General features: G+C 37.2%; 1 protein-coding gene across 4 annotated transcripts in view; it reads left to right on the top strand.

Moving 5' to 3' along the window:
* The window catches only part of KIFAP3 (kinesin associated protein 3), a 211,308-nt gene that overhangs the window by 8,648 nt on the left and 186,253 nt on the right, over positions 1-16,407 (top strand). Inside the window, exon 1 of one of the 4 annotated variants that reach the window (XM_031936862.1) lies at positions 3,787-4,052. The exons of the other annotated variants lie outside the window; for them this stretch is intronic. Coding sequence (XP_031792722.1) covers positions 4,021-4,052 — 32 coding nt within the window. The 5' untranslated portion in view covers positions 3,787-4,020. Of the gene's footprint in view, positions 1-3,786; positions 4,053-16,407 lie in introns of those variants that run through there. 4 annotated transcript variants of the gene reach the window in all.

Below are 16,407 nucleotides of genomic sequence, written 5' to 3'. Positions count from 1 at the left end.
AGAAAAACTCCATTTCTAGTTCCTGTAAAAGTATATCATTCCCAGGGCAGCTAATTGGCACAGTGGATAGCACTAGCCTTGGAGTCAGGAAAATCTAAATTCAACTATAGCCTTAGACGCAATATATTTTAGGTGTGTGATGCTGGGCAGGTCACTTAATCCCAACTTTAAAAAAATATATAATCATTCTTCCCAATAACCTAATGTATAGAGAGGTATTCTTTTAAGTCCTTTCACCTTTTTGGGGCGGGGGGGGGGGGGGGGGGGGGGGGAGGGAAGAGCCGGGGAGGAGGGTTAAAAAGAGTGAGGGAGAGTAGATGGTAGATGTGGGGAAGCAGAGGATTAGTCTAAATTTGGGTCATAGATAAGTCACTATGTTAGAAATATAAATATTGTGCTCCTTAAAAAGTTGATAACAATTCCTTCTCCTCTCCATGCTGATTGACTTCTCATGCTATTAATTTATTTAGATATTCGTCTTTATCTGGTTAAAACTTTTATAGTCAATTATGATCTCTTAAAAACTTGGTAATGTCATTGAACTTTCTAGGCTCACTAGTAAGTCCACTGTTATTATTTACCCACCCTCTTGGGCTTTCCTCCATCTTTACCTTAACTTTACTCACCCACCAACCTACTCCATCAATTGATTTTCTCTTCTAATTATTCCATTTAACATTTTAATTACTTTTCCTTTCTTGTCATACCAATTACCTTCCTTCTCATCTTTCTCTTCATTTTCTATTTTTCTCATCTTTCACTTTATTTTCTATTTTGTGATCTTTCTTAATCCTTTTTACTATCCTTTTTTCATTTTTCATTTTATTTTTAATAGCTTTTTATTTTCAAAATACATGCAAAGATAGTTTTCAATATTCACCCTTAACAAAATCTTTTGTTTCAAATTTTTCTCCCTCCCTTCCCACCCTTCTAGACAGCAAGTAATCCAACACAAGCTAAACATTTTACTATCCTTCTTAATTGTCCTCTCTCTTCTTGCTCCACCATGTTCTTCTTTCAGCTAGATTAGTCAAATCTGGACCAAGACCTCCCACAGCATGAAGGGCCATCCAAGAAATTCCAGGGACTTTCTTCTTGCCTCTAGGAGAAAATACGAACTACTTAACTGGCTTTCAAAGACTTTCAAAATCTGGCAATCTTCTATTTTTCAGGCATATTACACATCACTCTTCTTACAGAATTATATGTTTCTGCCAAACTAGTTTTGAGAGCCACTTAGAGAGGTATAAAAAGAAGGGATCACTGGCCTAAACATTATCTTAGAATGCATGGCAAAGTGGTGTGTGTGTGTGTGTGTGTGTGTATGTGTGTGTGAGACATTACTATGTTAGGAGTCAAATTGCAGTATGTCCCACTGGGGCTGATCAGACCAATAAGAACTTGGACAAATAGTCCCTATGAATGTTTGGGATTGCTTCTCTAATTTTGCACATCTCACATTTCCTTTGGGCAAATTCAATTCTCTTTGCTCATAGAACTCATCATCTCTGATGATGATGATGATGATGAATTGATGGATGAAATTTGCAAAGGGATGGGTTTAGTGATAAAGACCATGTAATTCTAAAGTAGCATCTTAGATCAATTTATTAAGGAAATTGTAAACTTTAACTCAGACCTAAAAAATTATGTCCTTTGTGTTGAGACCTCTTTGCTATAGTATAATAGATTGTGAGCTCCATTAGCTGTCCATTAATCCATTAGACTGTTAGGTCCTTGAGCGCAGTGATTGCCTTTAGTCTCTTTTTGTATTCCCAGCTGTTTAGCACAGTACGAGGCACATAGTAGACCCTTCTTAAAGGTTTATTGATTGATTGAACTCTTCCCTACCCCTTCCTATCTGCAGCTTGATCCTATACTTTCACCCAGATGTATATAACAAAACAGATTTTTTGTCAAATTTCCAGTAAGTCCGTATCAACTGAGCCCTGCACTAGGTCAGAATTATTAGATATTTAAGATGTCATTGAGTCCAAAGATCACAAAAAGGAACCTAATCACAATAATGCAATGTTTGACTATGTGATGGCAATGAGGAGTAAGATTGAGCTCTCAAGAAGCTATGGTTCTGGTGCTGTAGCTAATGTTAAAAATACCCCTTTGCTCAACTGGCAATGGTAGAAAACTTCAAGGAGGTATATGTTAAGAAAGAGGAATGAAAACAGGAGGATACACTCACCCAGTCAATATGTTTGTGAGGATTTTTTATTCAATTAATATAGTATTTACTGATTGCTTTGTGACATTGGAGCAGATGCTATAGGAAATACTGAAGCAGTATCTTCCCTTAGTAATCTAGTGGATACAGAAAAATCAACAGAGATGAAAAAAAAAATATTGCTAGCTTAATGTAGTAGAAAGGAGTACTGGCTTTGCAGTCTAGAATACCTGAGTTTGAATCCTGGCTTTATTATTTAGCTCTTTTTGCCTCCTTTTTATTCTCAGTGCTAAGAATTTTGAAGGTCTGTTTTCCATGGATAAATTTCATAGATGAAAACAAATCATAAAGAGGTTAAATTTCTCACCCCAGATAACAAAGGTATTAATCGGCAGACTATTTAACTCTTTTTGCCTCCTTTTTTTTTCTCAGTGCTAAGAATTTTGGATTCTTTTGGAATCTTTTGGAATCTTGGACCCAGATAACAAAGGTATTAATTGGCAAGAGTGGGATTTGAACCTGGGACCTCTGATTTCAAACTTAAAGCTTTTTTGACTCTACTACACTCCTTGTTATCAGATGAATTTTCCTTATCTCAAACAAAATGAGCCTAGACTAGGTGAATTCATTACCCTTAGGATATCGCAAGGAAGGAAGAAGGGAAGGAGGGAAAAAGAGAGGGAAGGAAAGAAAAAGGGAGGGAGGGAGGAAATAAATATAGAGGATGAATTGAAAGATGGGGCAAGGATATCATTTAGCAGACTAATAACAATAGTTCAGGTGAGGAGCAGGAGTGTCATTGTTGCAAGAAATTTTGAGAAGTTTTTCCAAAGTTAAAATAATAGCACTTATCAACTTATGGTTTATAAAAAGTTTATATGCATTTTCCCATTTGATCCTCACAACAATCCAGCTAAGTGAATGTTATGAATGACTTGCCCGAGGTAAATAGTTACTAAGTGTCTGAGGCAGGCTTGTTACTACCCCCATCACCGCACCACCCAAGTTGTCATGCATCGGAAGCCACGCCTTCCCACCCCAGCCCATTGTCTTGCTTTTAATAGATTTCTCTGCATGAAAGCTACACCACTTTTCATAATTAAAACTGAGCGATTTCACATCAGGCCCGGGCTTGGATTTCTCAGGTCAGTGTTGCAGCCTCCCGAGTGGAAGTATAATAATTCTTAGTGGATTTCATGCTATTTATAATAGCTTAAACTTCACCTCGTTTAAAGGTTACCCCGTGCAAGTCATTGAGCAAACGCCCTATTAACACCTGGCATCCTCTCCAATTCTGCACCCCTGGTGATTCCACAATCTAGAAACACGGGCCTGCTTTCCCCAGTGCTAAATAGGAAGTACCGGTTCTAGTCTTTGCCCCATCAGAAAACTGGCGCCCCCAGTTCCTTCTCTTTCCTCTAGGTGGCGGTACCCCAGGGAAACTGCCGCTCCACTCCATATCAGTCCCAGGGTGCATTGAAAACTGACAGTCTCTTGCAGGAAGCGTCAGGTAAATCTCGGAGCTCACTGAGCCTGCGCGGGCTGATGCGAAAGGGAGGAGCGCAAGCGCGGCGGGGGCGGAGCCAGCTTCGGCGACGCCGGGCGCGCCCAGGCCCTGCTGGTGTTTGGGGCCCTGCAGCTGGGGGAGGAGCCGGCGCCCTCACCGTGGTAACCGCCGCCGCCGCCGCCGCCCCTCCCTGCCCGGTTCTGCCCGCCTCGGGACTGTCATCACCTTCGGGGGGGGTGTGGAACGCGTTCTCCCTCGCGGCTGCCCCCGGAAGCACCGTGCCGGCCCCCCGCGGAGACCCGCCCCAGGCCCTGCCACCGCCGCCGCTGCCGCCATGCAGGGCGAAGATGCCCGATACCTCAAGAGGTGACGAGGCCCCGCCCCTGGGGGGGATGCTCCTGACAGGCCGGGCCCGGCGGGGGGCGCGAGGGCGGGAGGGGAGAAGGAAAAGCAAGAAGGGGCCGGGGGAGACCCGGGCCTGCGTTCGTTCCGCCCTGCGCCGGCCGTCCCTACCTGCCCTGCTCCGCCCAGCCCTGCCCATCAGCGCCCTGCAAAGCCCAGCCTGCCCTGGCCATCTCTGACCTGCTCAGCCCAGCTCTGCCCTGCTCAGCCTTTGCTCTTTCCGTGCCTACCCCTTGCTTGCTGTATCCCATTTTTGCCTGCTCAGCCCTGCCTTGTCCACCTCTGTCCTGGCCACTCCCGCTCTGCTCAGCCCCTGCCCAGCAGGCTCCCTTTCTTTGGACCCTCTTCCTGGAAGGGGTAAAAATGCACCCAATGGCTTCCTACATCGAAATGAGGGAAGTTGCCCAAAAGAAGAATCCCGTCCTGTCCTGTGCACTTTTTCAGCTTGGAGCCCTAGGGCCGTGGGCGGGGGAGGGGAACCTCACTACCTTGTGTCTGAGTCTGCTCTCTTGCCTTGGCCCAGGGCCCTTTCTACCTTTGACCATTTCTGTCTCCCCTTGATCATCTGTCATCTTATAATTTTATGTCACTGCCCAACACCCCTCCCCTTCAGACATTCATCCCACAGATCTTTCATGATCTCTAATATCTGAATCACTGAATTCTTAAATATATGAGACAGAGCATCAGAGTGGAAAGGAGGGTACCTTTTGAGATCATCTATGCCAGTGAATTACAAGTGAGCAAAAGCCCAGGAGGATTAACTGATTCAAAGCTTAAGGGACAAATATAAAAAGAAAATTTGAACAATGTAACATTTGGATTTAAAACAAAAAAGACATGACAAGTGCTAGATGGAGGAAGAAGATAACCACATAGTTCATATTTTTTTAAAAATTTGTGGATGTTAGTGATTATCAAAATATGATAGAATATTTAGATTAATAGAAACACACTGATATACAGAATTTCTGCTCTACTTTGCTGTGATCAGCCACTATTGAGAATATTGTGTTAAATTTTGTGAACCACATTTTAGAAATGTAATTGAACTGAGGCATTTCCATTACTTATTTCCATTTCAATGGAAAGAACTGAGAATATTTCACCTGAAAAAACACAGGTTTGAGGAGGGATAGTAGCCATCATCAAGGGTTTGGAGGGAGCCGCTTTGATTTGTTTCTTGGCTGTGTTACAGATGGAAAAACTGGAAGTTGGAGATGGCAGAGAGGTAAATGTAAAGAAAAGAAAGACTACTTAACAATTAGAAATAGTTAAAAAAAAAAAAAAAACAAAAGGGAAGTGAGTTGTCTTGAGAAGATAGTCTGTCATACTTGGGCGTTCATAAAAGGATTTTGGAAAAACATTTTGTCAGAGTTATTGTAGAAGAGCTCAAGTGAAGCTTAGACTAGATAGTTACTGAGATCTCTTGCACTTACATTAAAAAAATTGTTCTGTTAAAAAAAAAAAATCCCATAACTGTTGGGATTATTTGATAACTATTTCTTTGCTATCTGAGAGCTCATCATACATCTGTGGTCAAAAAGATTTTCCTTTTTCATTAAAAATTTTCCCCCTGAGGCAATTGGAGTTAAGTGACTTGCCCAGGGTCACCGCAGCTAGGAAGTGGTAAAGTCTGAGGCCTGTTCTGAAGTCAGATCCTCCTGACTTCAGAGCCAGTTCTCTATCCACTGTACCACTTAGCTGCCCCAAAAAAGATTCTTTTCAACAAATCAAGAGGTAGCATGATAAAAGATAAAGAAATTTGGATTTGACTCCCAGGCTCTTCTGTTGACCAGCTGTGTGATATTACTTAGGTCATTTAACCTCATTGGACCTCAGTATCCTATTATAAAATAAAATGAGTAATACTTGTCCTTACTAATGGAAATTTGAGGACCTGGTGAAAACACTTTTAAAAGTATCTTGCGATATAAACTTAATATGATATTTTATTAAAATTGTTATGCATTTGGCGAGCCTATATATTACTGTTATTTTTTTCTATATTGTCCACTAGGGCTTAGAAGATTTTCTTTGAAAAAGGTAAAAATAAATACATTCTAAGGGACAGATAGGTGGCACAATGGATCAAGCACCAGCCCTGAATTCAGGAGGATCTGAGTTCAAATGTGGTCTCAGATACTTAACACTTTCTAGCTGTGTGACCCTGGGCAAATCACTTAGCCCCAATTGCAATTGCCTTAGCAAGAAAAGAGTAAATTAACAAATTGATAAATTCTATTATTGTGAAATTGAAATACATTTCTAAGAATGACATGCTTTTCTTTTATTTCTGAATTTCAAACTAGAATTTACTTAATCTTTATCTGCTTATAATGATGCTACTAATTAATTCAGAACAATTACATATCAGCATCCATCTTCAAACTCTGCTTGGAAAAGAGGGCTCATAATAATAGCTAGCACTTATATGGTACATTAAAGTTTGCAAAATCCTTTACAGATATCATCTCATTTTATCCTCATAACTACCCTCATAGGAAACAGAGGTGCAATTCCCATTTTACAGTCGAAGAAGTTGGACTAAATAAAAATTAAGGTGACTTGGACAAGGTCACACCAGCTAATAAGTATCTGTATCATAATTTGAGTTAAGGGCAGGAAGACTCTTCCCATCTTTAGGTCCAAGGCTTTAAATACTGTAGCTAATAAGTATCTATCATAATTTGAGTTAAGGTCAGTAAGACTTCCCATCTCTTGGTCCAAGGCTTTAAGTATTGTACCACTTAGGCAAAAATGTGTGTACGTTTCCTGCTTCTCTAATAAGCTCATAGTGGAATGAGAGACATAGCATACAAACAATTATGTACAAACAAGATATATACAGAATAGCAATGTAAAGGCTTGTTACAGAAGGTGAGATTTTAGCTGAAACTTGAAGCTGCTAAGGAAGCAGGAGGTAGAAACAGGGAGGGAGAGCTTTAAAAAGGCAGAGGGGGTAGCCAATGGAAATAGAGTCTGTCTGGTGGTGGAGGCTCTTGTTTGTGAAACTGCAGGGAAGCCAATATTGTTGGATCTAGAGTTCTTGGAGGGGAATGAGATATTAAAAGACTGAAAATATATAAAGGAGCCAGTTGTTAAGGAATATAAAAAATAAACCAAGGATTTTTAAAATTTTATCCTGGAGAATAGTAGGGAACCACTGAAGTTCTTCGATGAGTAGGGTGACATGGTTGGAACTTTGCTTCAGGAAAATTGACTTGATAGCTGGATGGATAAGGGACTGGAGTGGGGGAAGAGACCTCAGGTGAGGAGACTGACATGAAGAACCAGCTGCAAAAGTTCAGATGTGAGGTAGTGAAAGTTTGCAGAAGGGCTGTGGCAGGGTCAGAGGAGAAAAGCAGTCATGTACTAACGGGCAAATCTATAGGATTGGATAAAGGTGGGAGGGGGGAGGGGATGACTGGGAAGATAGCACTGTGACTGTAGCAGGGAAGTTAGAAGGATTAAAGAGTATGGGAGGAAAAAGAATATTCACTTTTAAATATGTTGACTTTGAGGTGTTTGTGGAACATCCAATTCAAGATGTTCAGTGGCCAATGGGAAATGCAAGATGAGATCTGGAAAAAAGGTTAAAGCAGATAAATAGATAATAATAGCTAGCATTTATATATCACTTAAAGTTTGCAAAGTGTTTTACAAATATTGTCTGTTTTTTTTTCCTTATAACTACTCTAGGAAATAGGTGCTAGTATTATTTCCATTTTCCAGATGAGGAAGCTGAGGCAAATAGATTAAGTAACTTGCTAAGGGTATCTGAAGTTAGATTTGAAATCAGAGTTTCTTGACTCCAGGTCCAGTGCTCTATCCATCTATGGTGATAACCATTAGCCTAGAGGTGATAATTAAATCTGTGGGAGCTAAGGAAATCACCTAGAGAGGTAATATATAGAGAAAAGAGAAAGAAGTTCAGAAATGAGCTTTGGGGGACACCCACCTTTAACAGGAATGACTCAAGGGAGATCCAGTAGCGAACATAGAGAGAAGGTAGTGACAAAAAGAGGGTGACCAATAGGACCAGAAACTACAGAGAGGCATGTGGGAACAGGAATGAGAAAAGCTGGCTAGTTTGGCAATTTATTGCAAAGATAAATTCCTTTACAAGATCATTGATGACTGTGTAGAAAGAGATGTTTCAGTTAATGCTGAATTCAGAAGCCAGACTCCAGAGTGAAGAGTCCTTAGAAAGTTAAACAGCAAGCATTCATAAAGCAGATATAAGTTCCGGGGCTTCAAAGAACGTGAGCGTGCTCACACACACACACACACACACACACACACACACTTTTCCCTCAAGTGCTCACAGTCCATTGGGAGAGGCAACATACAAAAAATCCTATAGAGCCAAATACAAGATATACTCTATGCTTGTAATTCTCTACTTTCTTCTCTCCATCTCATGACTTCCTGATCTTTCTTCACATCTTCGCCTAAGTCTGAACGTTCAGCATGAAATCTTTCCATCTATTCCTTAATGCTTATACCTTTCCTCTTTGATTCCAATTTATCCTCTATGTGTGTGTATGTATATTCACAAACCTATATATATATATATATATATATATATATATATATATATATATGTGTGTGTGTGTGTGTGTGTGTGTGTGTGTGTTGTATATATTTATATTTATATTGTTTGTACATAGTTCAGTGCCTGGGACAGAGTTATTGTTTAATATTCATTGACTTCGTTTATCTGAAAATTTGCTTCAAATGCTATCTATCCCTATATCCAAATTACTGATAAAAATATTAAACAGTAAATTGTAATGTCTGGGCTTGCTTTCTGGAGGGTCTTGGGACCAGCCTTGGTCTCAGCAGAATAATCACCATGACAGTAGTCAGGAATAAAGTCCAAAGTCTTTATTGTCTCCTTCAGTCTCTCAGACTCAATCAATCTCCCCCATAATGCAGGCGGCAGGAAAGCCACCACTAGGATAGTCAAAGATAGAATGTCTGTCTCATCAATTCCACTGAGTTAACACCTTGTTTCAAGTATACTTCTCCAGAGTTCCAGCTCTCTACAGTAAATGGTTCAGCATAGATTCTTGAACATTTTCCTGGAGACCCCATGTCAAGTTGACATTGAATCATCAGGGCTAATCTTTGAATTTGCCCATTTAATTTGCTCTAAATCTTTCCAATTATTGTCTACCTTGCATCCCTGATTTTATTTTTCCCCCAAGAATAGTGTTAGGTGGTTTGTGGTAGTAGTTAAAGCAGAGCTCTTGGAGTCAGGGAGATCTGACTTTTAATCCACCCAATTACTAATTATTTGACCATGGACATGTCATTCAACTTCTCTTAGCCTCAATTTCGTCCTCTACAAAAAAGCGATAAGACAGTACTCATCTCACAGGGTTATGAGGGATCAAATGAGATAACATATAAAAGTGTTTTGCAGAGACTCTTTTAAATATTACTTATTTATTTCTTGCTTTAAAAAGCCTAGGCAATTAGATCCATATCATCCTTCTCTTACACAAATTTAGTAATCTTGGAAATAAAGTTGGTCTGGCATGATGGGGTAATAGCCAAATACATGCTCTTCCTGATCACATGAATATGCCTTCTTAATAGACAATTTGAACTTATCCAGTCTTTCCTCTTCCCCTTCCCCTTTTGTTTATCCTATTTCTTTTAATTAAAGTTTACCTATAAGAGTAATCTAAATAGTTTCTCCTACTTTAGGTAATATAGATAATAGCTAATATTTTAAGCTTTAAGGTTATAGTACGTTATCTCATTTGATCCTCATAAGTAACTCTGTGAAGTCTTAGAGTTATTTTTATTTTACAGATGAAAAGGGAGCTCAAAGAAATTAAATGACTTGTCTTAACCTCTTCCAACCTTACCACTTTTTCTTACACTTTAGTTCCCTTCACATACTTTACTATTCACTGACATTGGCTTCCTTCCCCAGTTTTCTCAAACAAGATACTTCAGTCCCTACTCAGCTTTATCACTGTCTAAACCCTATTCCTGAAATGTTCCCCTTGCCTGTTTCAATGACTTACTTGCTTGCTTCAAATTTCAGCGTAAGTCTTACCTTTTGTTAAAAAAAAATAATAATAATAATAACAACAATAACAAAAAGCCCAAAACACTTATCCTGATCTTTCTTAATGCAAGTGTCTTCTCTCTGTGATTATTTCCAATTTGTCCTGTATATAGCTAATTTGTACGTAGTTTTTTTGCATGTTGTCTTATCTCCAGTTTGTCCTGTATATGGCTTGTTTGTACATAGTTTTTTGCATGTTGTCTCCTCCATTAGATTGTGAGCGCCTACAGGCCAGTGACCCTTTTTGCCTTTTTTCTGTATCCCCAGTGCCATGTGATAGACACATAATAAGCACTTAAAATGCCTGGCAACTTGACTATGTTCTAACTATTGGGAAGGATCATAGATTGGCATGCCTTAGCTCTGTCCAGTTGTTTTTCTCCACTGCGTCATGCTATTCCCCAACAAGCATTTTGATAGCTATAGTAAAACAGATTGTATTTTCTTAATACAGGAGAACGATTCTAAGTGGAGAGAATGTGCTCAAAGATACAAGAGTAAGTGTGCATGTAGCATATTGGGTGAATAGTTGATGTTCCGTTTGACTTGGATAAGAAAGAGTGAGTAATGGAGAAGGCATAGGAGATGAAGCTGAAATTCCTTAATATTAGTAAGGGAGCTGTCAAACAGGCTGGCAGTCTGCTCATAGGTTGCATTACAATTTCAGATGTTCATTGTTCATAGCATTTTATCTCTTCTGTGATTTGCTTTATTTTCTCCTTTACATATTTACTTGTTCCTTACATATAGGGATAATTTCATTAGTATATTGAGGTCTTTATTCATGACAACATCCTACCTTTTAATTCTTAATTATGCTAGCTGTCAAAAGTCATTTTCTAAGGAAGGTAGTTATTTATTTCAAGTACAAGTAGGGATTAACCTGGTTTCTAGTCTTTTGTAGTCTTTGTAGTCTTTTATCATTCTTAGATTTTGTACCATTAACCCAGAAAGACAAAACTTGGTGATTGCTGGTTTAGCCTTATGAAAAAGGCTCACGTTTAAGACTTGTGATAAATGGTCTTTTGTTCTCTTAAAATCTTGTGGCTGAATTTTGGCATTCTAAAAACATTTTAAGATTTCTGATTGTCAAACCCCAAAAGAGGAGCTTAGTGGTATGCTCTATTTCTCTCCTTAGATGTTTGAAAGGAAATGAGAGGAAGGAAGGTAATGATGTCATTGCCATTCATTCTTGATGTTTTTTCTGCTATTGTGTAATATAAATATATATAAAATTATATATATATAATATATATAAATATGTATAAAATTATATATATAAAATATATAAATATAAAGAAGAGATTATTAATTTAATAGTAATAAAAGTATATTTGAGGATGAAGAGGACAGTGGAGAGAAGGTGGGATGATTTCTATGAAAGTCCTCTGTACATACAGTTCTATGTCATCCTAATTTAATTACTTAGTTTTCAGAGTTGCCTATTTATTTGTTTTCCAGCTGTTCTCTCTATTTCACTCTATTAAATTTATCTGTACATAGATGCCACTGGAAAAAGTGCAAGATTTACATACACACATGATAAATCAACTGAATATATTCTTTTTTTGTTTGTTTTCATTGTCATCTTTGAAGATTTGAATTGTTTTGATAAGGAATGTGATGTAACTATCTTTTGTAAAATTCAAAGAATCCATTTTCAGATCATAAAATTTTGAGTTAGATGGCAGTCATTCAAAGTTCTGAAATTCCAGCAAACTGTGAAACTGGATGAAAAGACCTTTGACAATGGAATATGGTCTTTATTTTAGGAATGAATGCTTCTCCTCTTACAAAATTTATGCATTTACAGGACCATAGTTCAGATCTAGATTCACTTTTTTAAAAATACCTAGAATGCTATAAGTAGGATGGGGAATGAACTTGTGATTTCTTTGGAATTGGGAACATGAAAGCTGTGAGGATGGTAATAAGCAATGAGTTGTACCATAGTATATAACGAAGAAAACAAGTCAGAGATTTAGCTTCATCTTTCAAATATAAATCTTAGCTGCAGCTTTAACAGGTTCATGGAAATCATGTGAGATAATTTAATATGTTCCGAACATCTTAAAATGTGTGAAATAGCATGCATTTTGTAAAGGTGACAGTTTATAGAGAATGGTATAAGTAACATCACATAAATTGGCATTTACTGTGCTGTTGGAGAGCTAGAAAAGTGAGAAGTGTTTCAGAATGTGTAGAAAGTTAGGTCTATAAGCCAATGAGTAGAGAAGTTCTATGCCTCTGAATGCTGGTACACAGTTTCAGAGACTAAAACTGATTACTGCTAAGAATTACTATTATTTTGGATATAGAAAGATCAATTGCTTTCCTATTTTCTGCATTTGAAGGGCTATAGTGTTGAATAAAACCACTTGCTTCCAATTTATAGCTGTGATTTCACTGCATTTATTACCAGATTTTTAAAAAATAGTTGGTAACAGACTGAAACTTATTCTTTGATAGCATCTACTGAAGGGGACTCATAGGAAGGTCCTGGATCTAGAGTCAGAAATACGTTGATTCATATCTCACCTCAGACACTTACTGGGCAAAACTTTTAACCTCTGTGTGCTTTAATTCCCTGGAGAAAGAAATGGCAGGCCATTCCAATTTCTTTTGCAAGCAAATACCATGAATATATATATGTTCCATGAGGTCACAAAGAGTCTCAGACATGACTGAATCAACTGAACACCCCACCCCCACCTCCAGTAGCATCCACAAAAATTCATGTGTAACAAAAGGAAAGAGGAGCATAATTATGCCTTAATGACAAGTGGAATTTTAATAGAGACTTAAGTTAACCTCTTGCTCATAAATTGCTCAAATTTTTTCTTAGACCGAAAGTTTTTATGTCACTAAAATTAAGATGTCACAGTGCAGTATGTTCTGTTGTTTTGAGGTGGTTGGTTTTAAGAACAAATTATACATGAATAGGGATATGTGTATATATTTTTCATTATATTGATTAAAATGGTTTCCCAGGAATAATGTTATCCCAGCAACATCTAGTGCTGCATAAATGCTAGACATTCAGTAAGGAGTAATTTGTGTGTTGATATTTTAACAGTATGATTATTTTGAGTCTTGGTTTCCCCACGCAGTATATATGACTTTGGAATTAAGTTATGGGATTTTGGAGATCAGTTCTCTTACTGTGTACTTAATCTCAGATTAGTAAAGTCTGTGGGAAGGTATTATTGATATTTTATAAATTTTAACCTAAAAAACTTACCCCTTAGAGTTGAAGTTTTTCTTAATCACCATTAGAGCTACTGTGATAGATACATTGAAGAAATCTGTTCAAAGCCCTACAGATTTGTGACAAAACTAGGGAAAGGTCAAGATGTTCTATCTTTTAAACCAAAATTCTTTTTATTTGCGTATAAGGGATCCATTTGCTTTGGCATCCATTTGTTAATGGTATATGGTATAATGACAAGAAATCTATGAATCTTTTAGGCAACTAAGGGTAATGAAACTATGGCATGTTTCTTGACCCCAAATATTTAATGTGGCAACTTGTTGCTTTAAATAGTATTGTCAATATACCATTTTAATATCATTTATAGCTGCATGTGAGCATCTCATTTTTAGTTCTTCAGAGACAGTGGTATTTCACATTTTGTTGTCATCTAACAACATTTGGTAAAGCTTAAGTGTTGACTAAGATAGGTTTTTGCCTTCATAGGGAGCTTAGAATCTGTGAGACAGTTTTGAAGTTTCCCCAGAGCAATCTAGTAGCCACTCTTGTTTTGAACTTCTAAATTTTCTTAAAAGTAAAATTTAAGAAGTTAGACTGATGTGAATTTAAACACAAAATAAAGGAATTGAAAATTATATCATTAAGTTGTGATCCATGTGCAGTACTTTCAATTATTATTTGGGCTTTTAAATGTGATACCTTTAAACAGAACAAGTGAGATACAGGTGAGCTCACTTTGCTATGAAAAACTTAGCTTTGAAAGAAAGTCCTGACCTCTTTTCATATTAACATTCCTGGACCATTCATGTTTTTAGTTTAATTCATGTTTCATTAATCTATGTTTTTTAGATTGAACAAATTATGTATTAATACAAACACTTTCCTGAAGGGAATAATGAGAAAATTTTGCTCTGCTTATGGTCATTAAATGAAACATTTAAGGAATTAGTATTTAGTGAATACTTAGATGGGACTTGAAACTTAAGCTTAAATTTCTAGTTCTGCCATGATTTTACAGAATCACAGATTCTTAAAGAGATCATCTAGTTCCTACCTGAACAGGATACATCAAGAAGAAATTAAATGAATTCTTGAAGACCTACAATTGTGGGAGACCCATTATATTCTTAGGCAACTCATTCCAACTAAATTGTGGATAGCTCTAATTATTAGGAAGTTTTTTCTTATACTTAGCAGAAATCTGACTATGCAATTCCACTAATTAATTCCCCTCATTCTAACTTTTTGAACCAAGCTGTACATGTCCAACCTTATCTTCCACATTGATGTCTTTGGTTTTAGTTAGTTTGTTTTGGACTAAAAATGTGATTTCATAAGTATAGGGAATTCCTCTTGAACAATTTATTTTACTACCAAAGCAGAGTGTCACCTTTTCTGCAATTCATTCAATCTCAAATAGTTCCTTGGGGGGTCTGAAAAGTTTGCAGGACCTGTCCAGAGTCACACAGCCATTGTGAATTGAAGCAGGATCTGGACCCAGTTCTTTCTGACTCCAAGGCCAATTCTTTAACCACCATCCTAGGCTGTCTTTCAGCTCTAGCTCTTCAAACAATTGAAGAAAATTATCTTGTCCCTCCTAAGCTTTTTCTTATTCAGGCCAAATAGCCATAGTTGATTGTATATAAATAGGAATAGACACCATGGTGGCTACACTTGGGTAGATAGTCATTCAATCAAATGTGTACCTTATATATTTTTGAGGTTTATATATCCTTTGTTGTAAAAAACATTAAGCACAGTTGTGAAATGTTTATACTCCTTTGTATTTCCACGCAGTCAGTAATCACTAGAGGCCTATCATATCTTAATTTTTCTAAAATTTTATTTGTCCTTAGCTTCTTTATTTTTTTTTAAATTTTATTTGTCCTTAACTTCTTTACTTTTTGTGGTTAGCTCTATCTAGAGTTAATAAAGGTAAATTGGATCCTCTCCCATTATCATAGTTGTATTATGCATTTTTCTTTGTAATTACATTCTTTTCATTTTTATATTGCCTTTTTTCTTATGTCTTTGCAGTTTATAAATGTTTTCTTGAAATATGCTATCCAGGCTCTGTTTTTTTAGTCATGGATTTCAAGTAATTTGGTGATTCTTAAGTTATCTCTCTCCTTGATCTAGCTTCCAGGTCAGTTAGTTTTTATATGAGATATCTTATAATTTACTCTCTCTGCTCTTCTCTCTCTCCCTTTTTCTTTTTTGACTTTAAGAATTCTTTTTGTCACCTGAAGTCATTAATTTCCATGGGATCCATTTAGTTTTTAGAGAGTTAGTGACAACAATGAAGTTTACTAAAAGTTAAGTTGTTGATTTTTTTTTCTATTTCTGTTCCACAGTTCGTGGGGGTGTGTGTGTGTGTGTGTGTGTGTGTGTGTGTGTGTGTGTGTGTGTGTGTGTGTGTATTTGAGAGATTCTAATTGTTCTTATGGACAAACTGGTTTTTTTTTCTTTGAAGTTCTGATGATAGATATTTTTGAATTCTTATCTTAAAGGGTTTTTGCCTTGTACATCCTTCATATAGTAAAGGTATCTTTTTTCATTCATTTGTTTATTCATTCATTCATCTAGCTAGCTAGCTAGTTATTTCTACTCATGCAATTATTGACTCTTCAGCATTTGAGTTCTAGGTATCCCTCACAATTTAGTAACTTCTGAAAAATAGTTTCAAATTTCTTTCTGGAAACCAGTAGAACTCATTTAATAGGGCAATATGCTCAGACCTAAAATTTAGAAAAATTATCTTGACAGCTTAGTGGAAGGTGGATTTGAAGGGGAAAGAGTTGAGCAATGTGGAAGCAGTGAATTCCTTTTTCTAGGAATTTGGCTGAGGAAGAGAACAGAGTTATAAAATGGTAGATAATAGTGAAAGTATTTTAAGGTTGAGAGAGACATATTTGTAAACATTATGGGAACAATCATTATAATATAGGGAATTAAAGGTTGCTTTGCTGCATTGAAAGAATTTTCTTTTGTGAACCTGTGTCACTCAATATTAGATAACA

Source organism: Sarcophilus harrisii, chromosome 4, assembly GCF_902635505.1.
Source record: "Sarcophilus harrisii chromosome 4, mSarHar1.11, whole genome shotgun sequence".
NCBI classification, from domain to species: domain Eukaryota; kingdom Metazoa; phylum Chordata; class Mammalia; order Dasyuromorphia; family Dasyuridae; genus Sarcophilus; species Sarcophilus harrisii.
The sequence above is the reverse complement of the archived record's forward strand: the minus strand, read 5'-3'. Positions and strand labels throughout refer to the sequence as shown.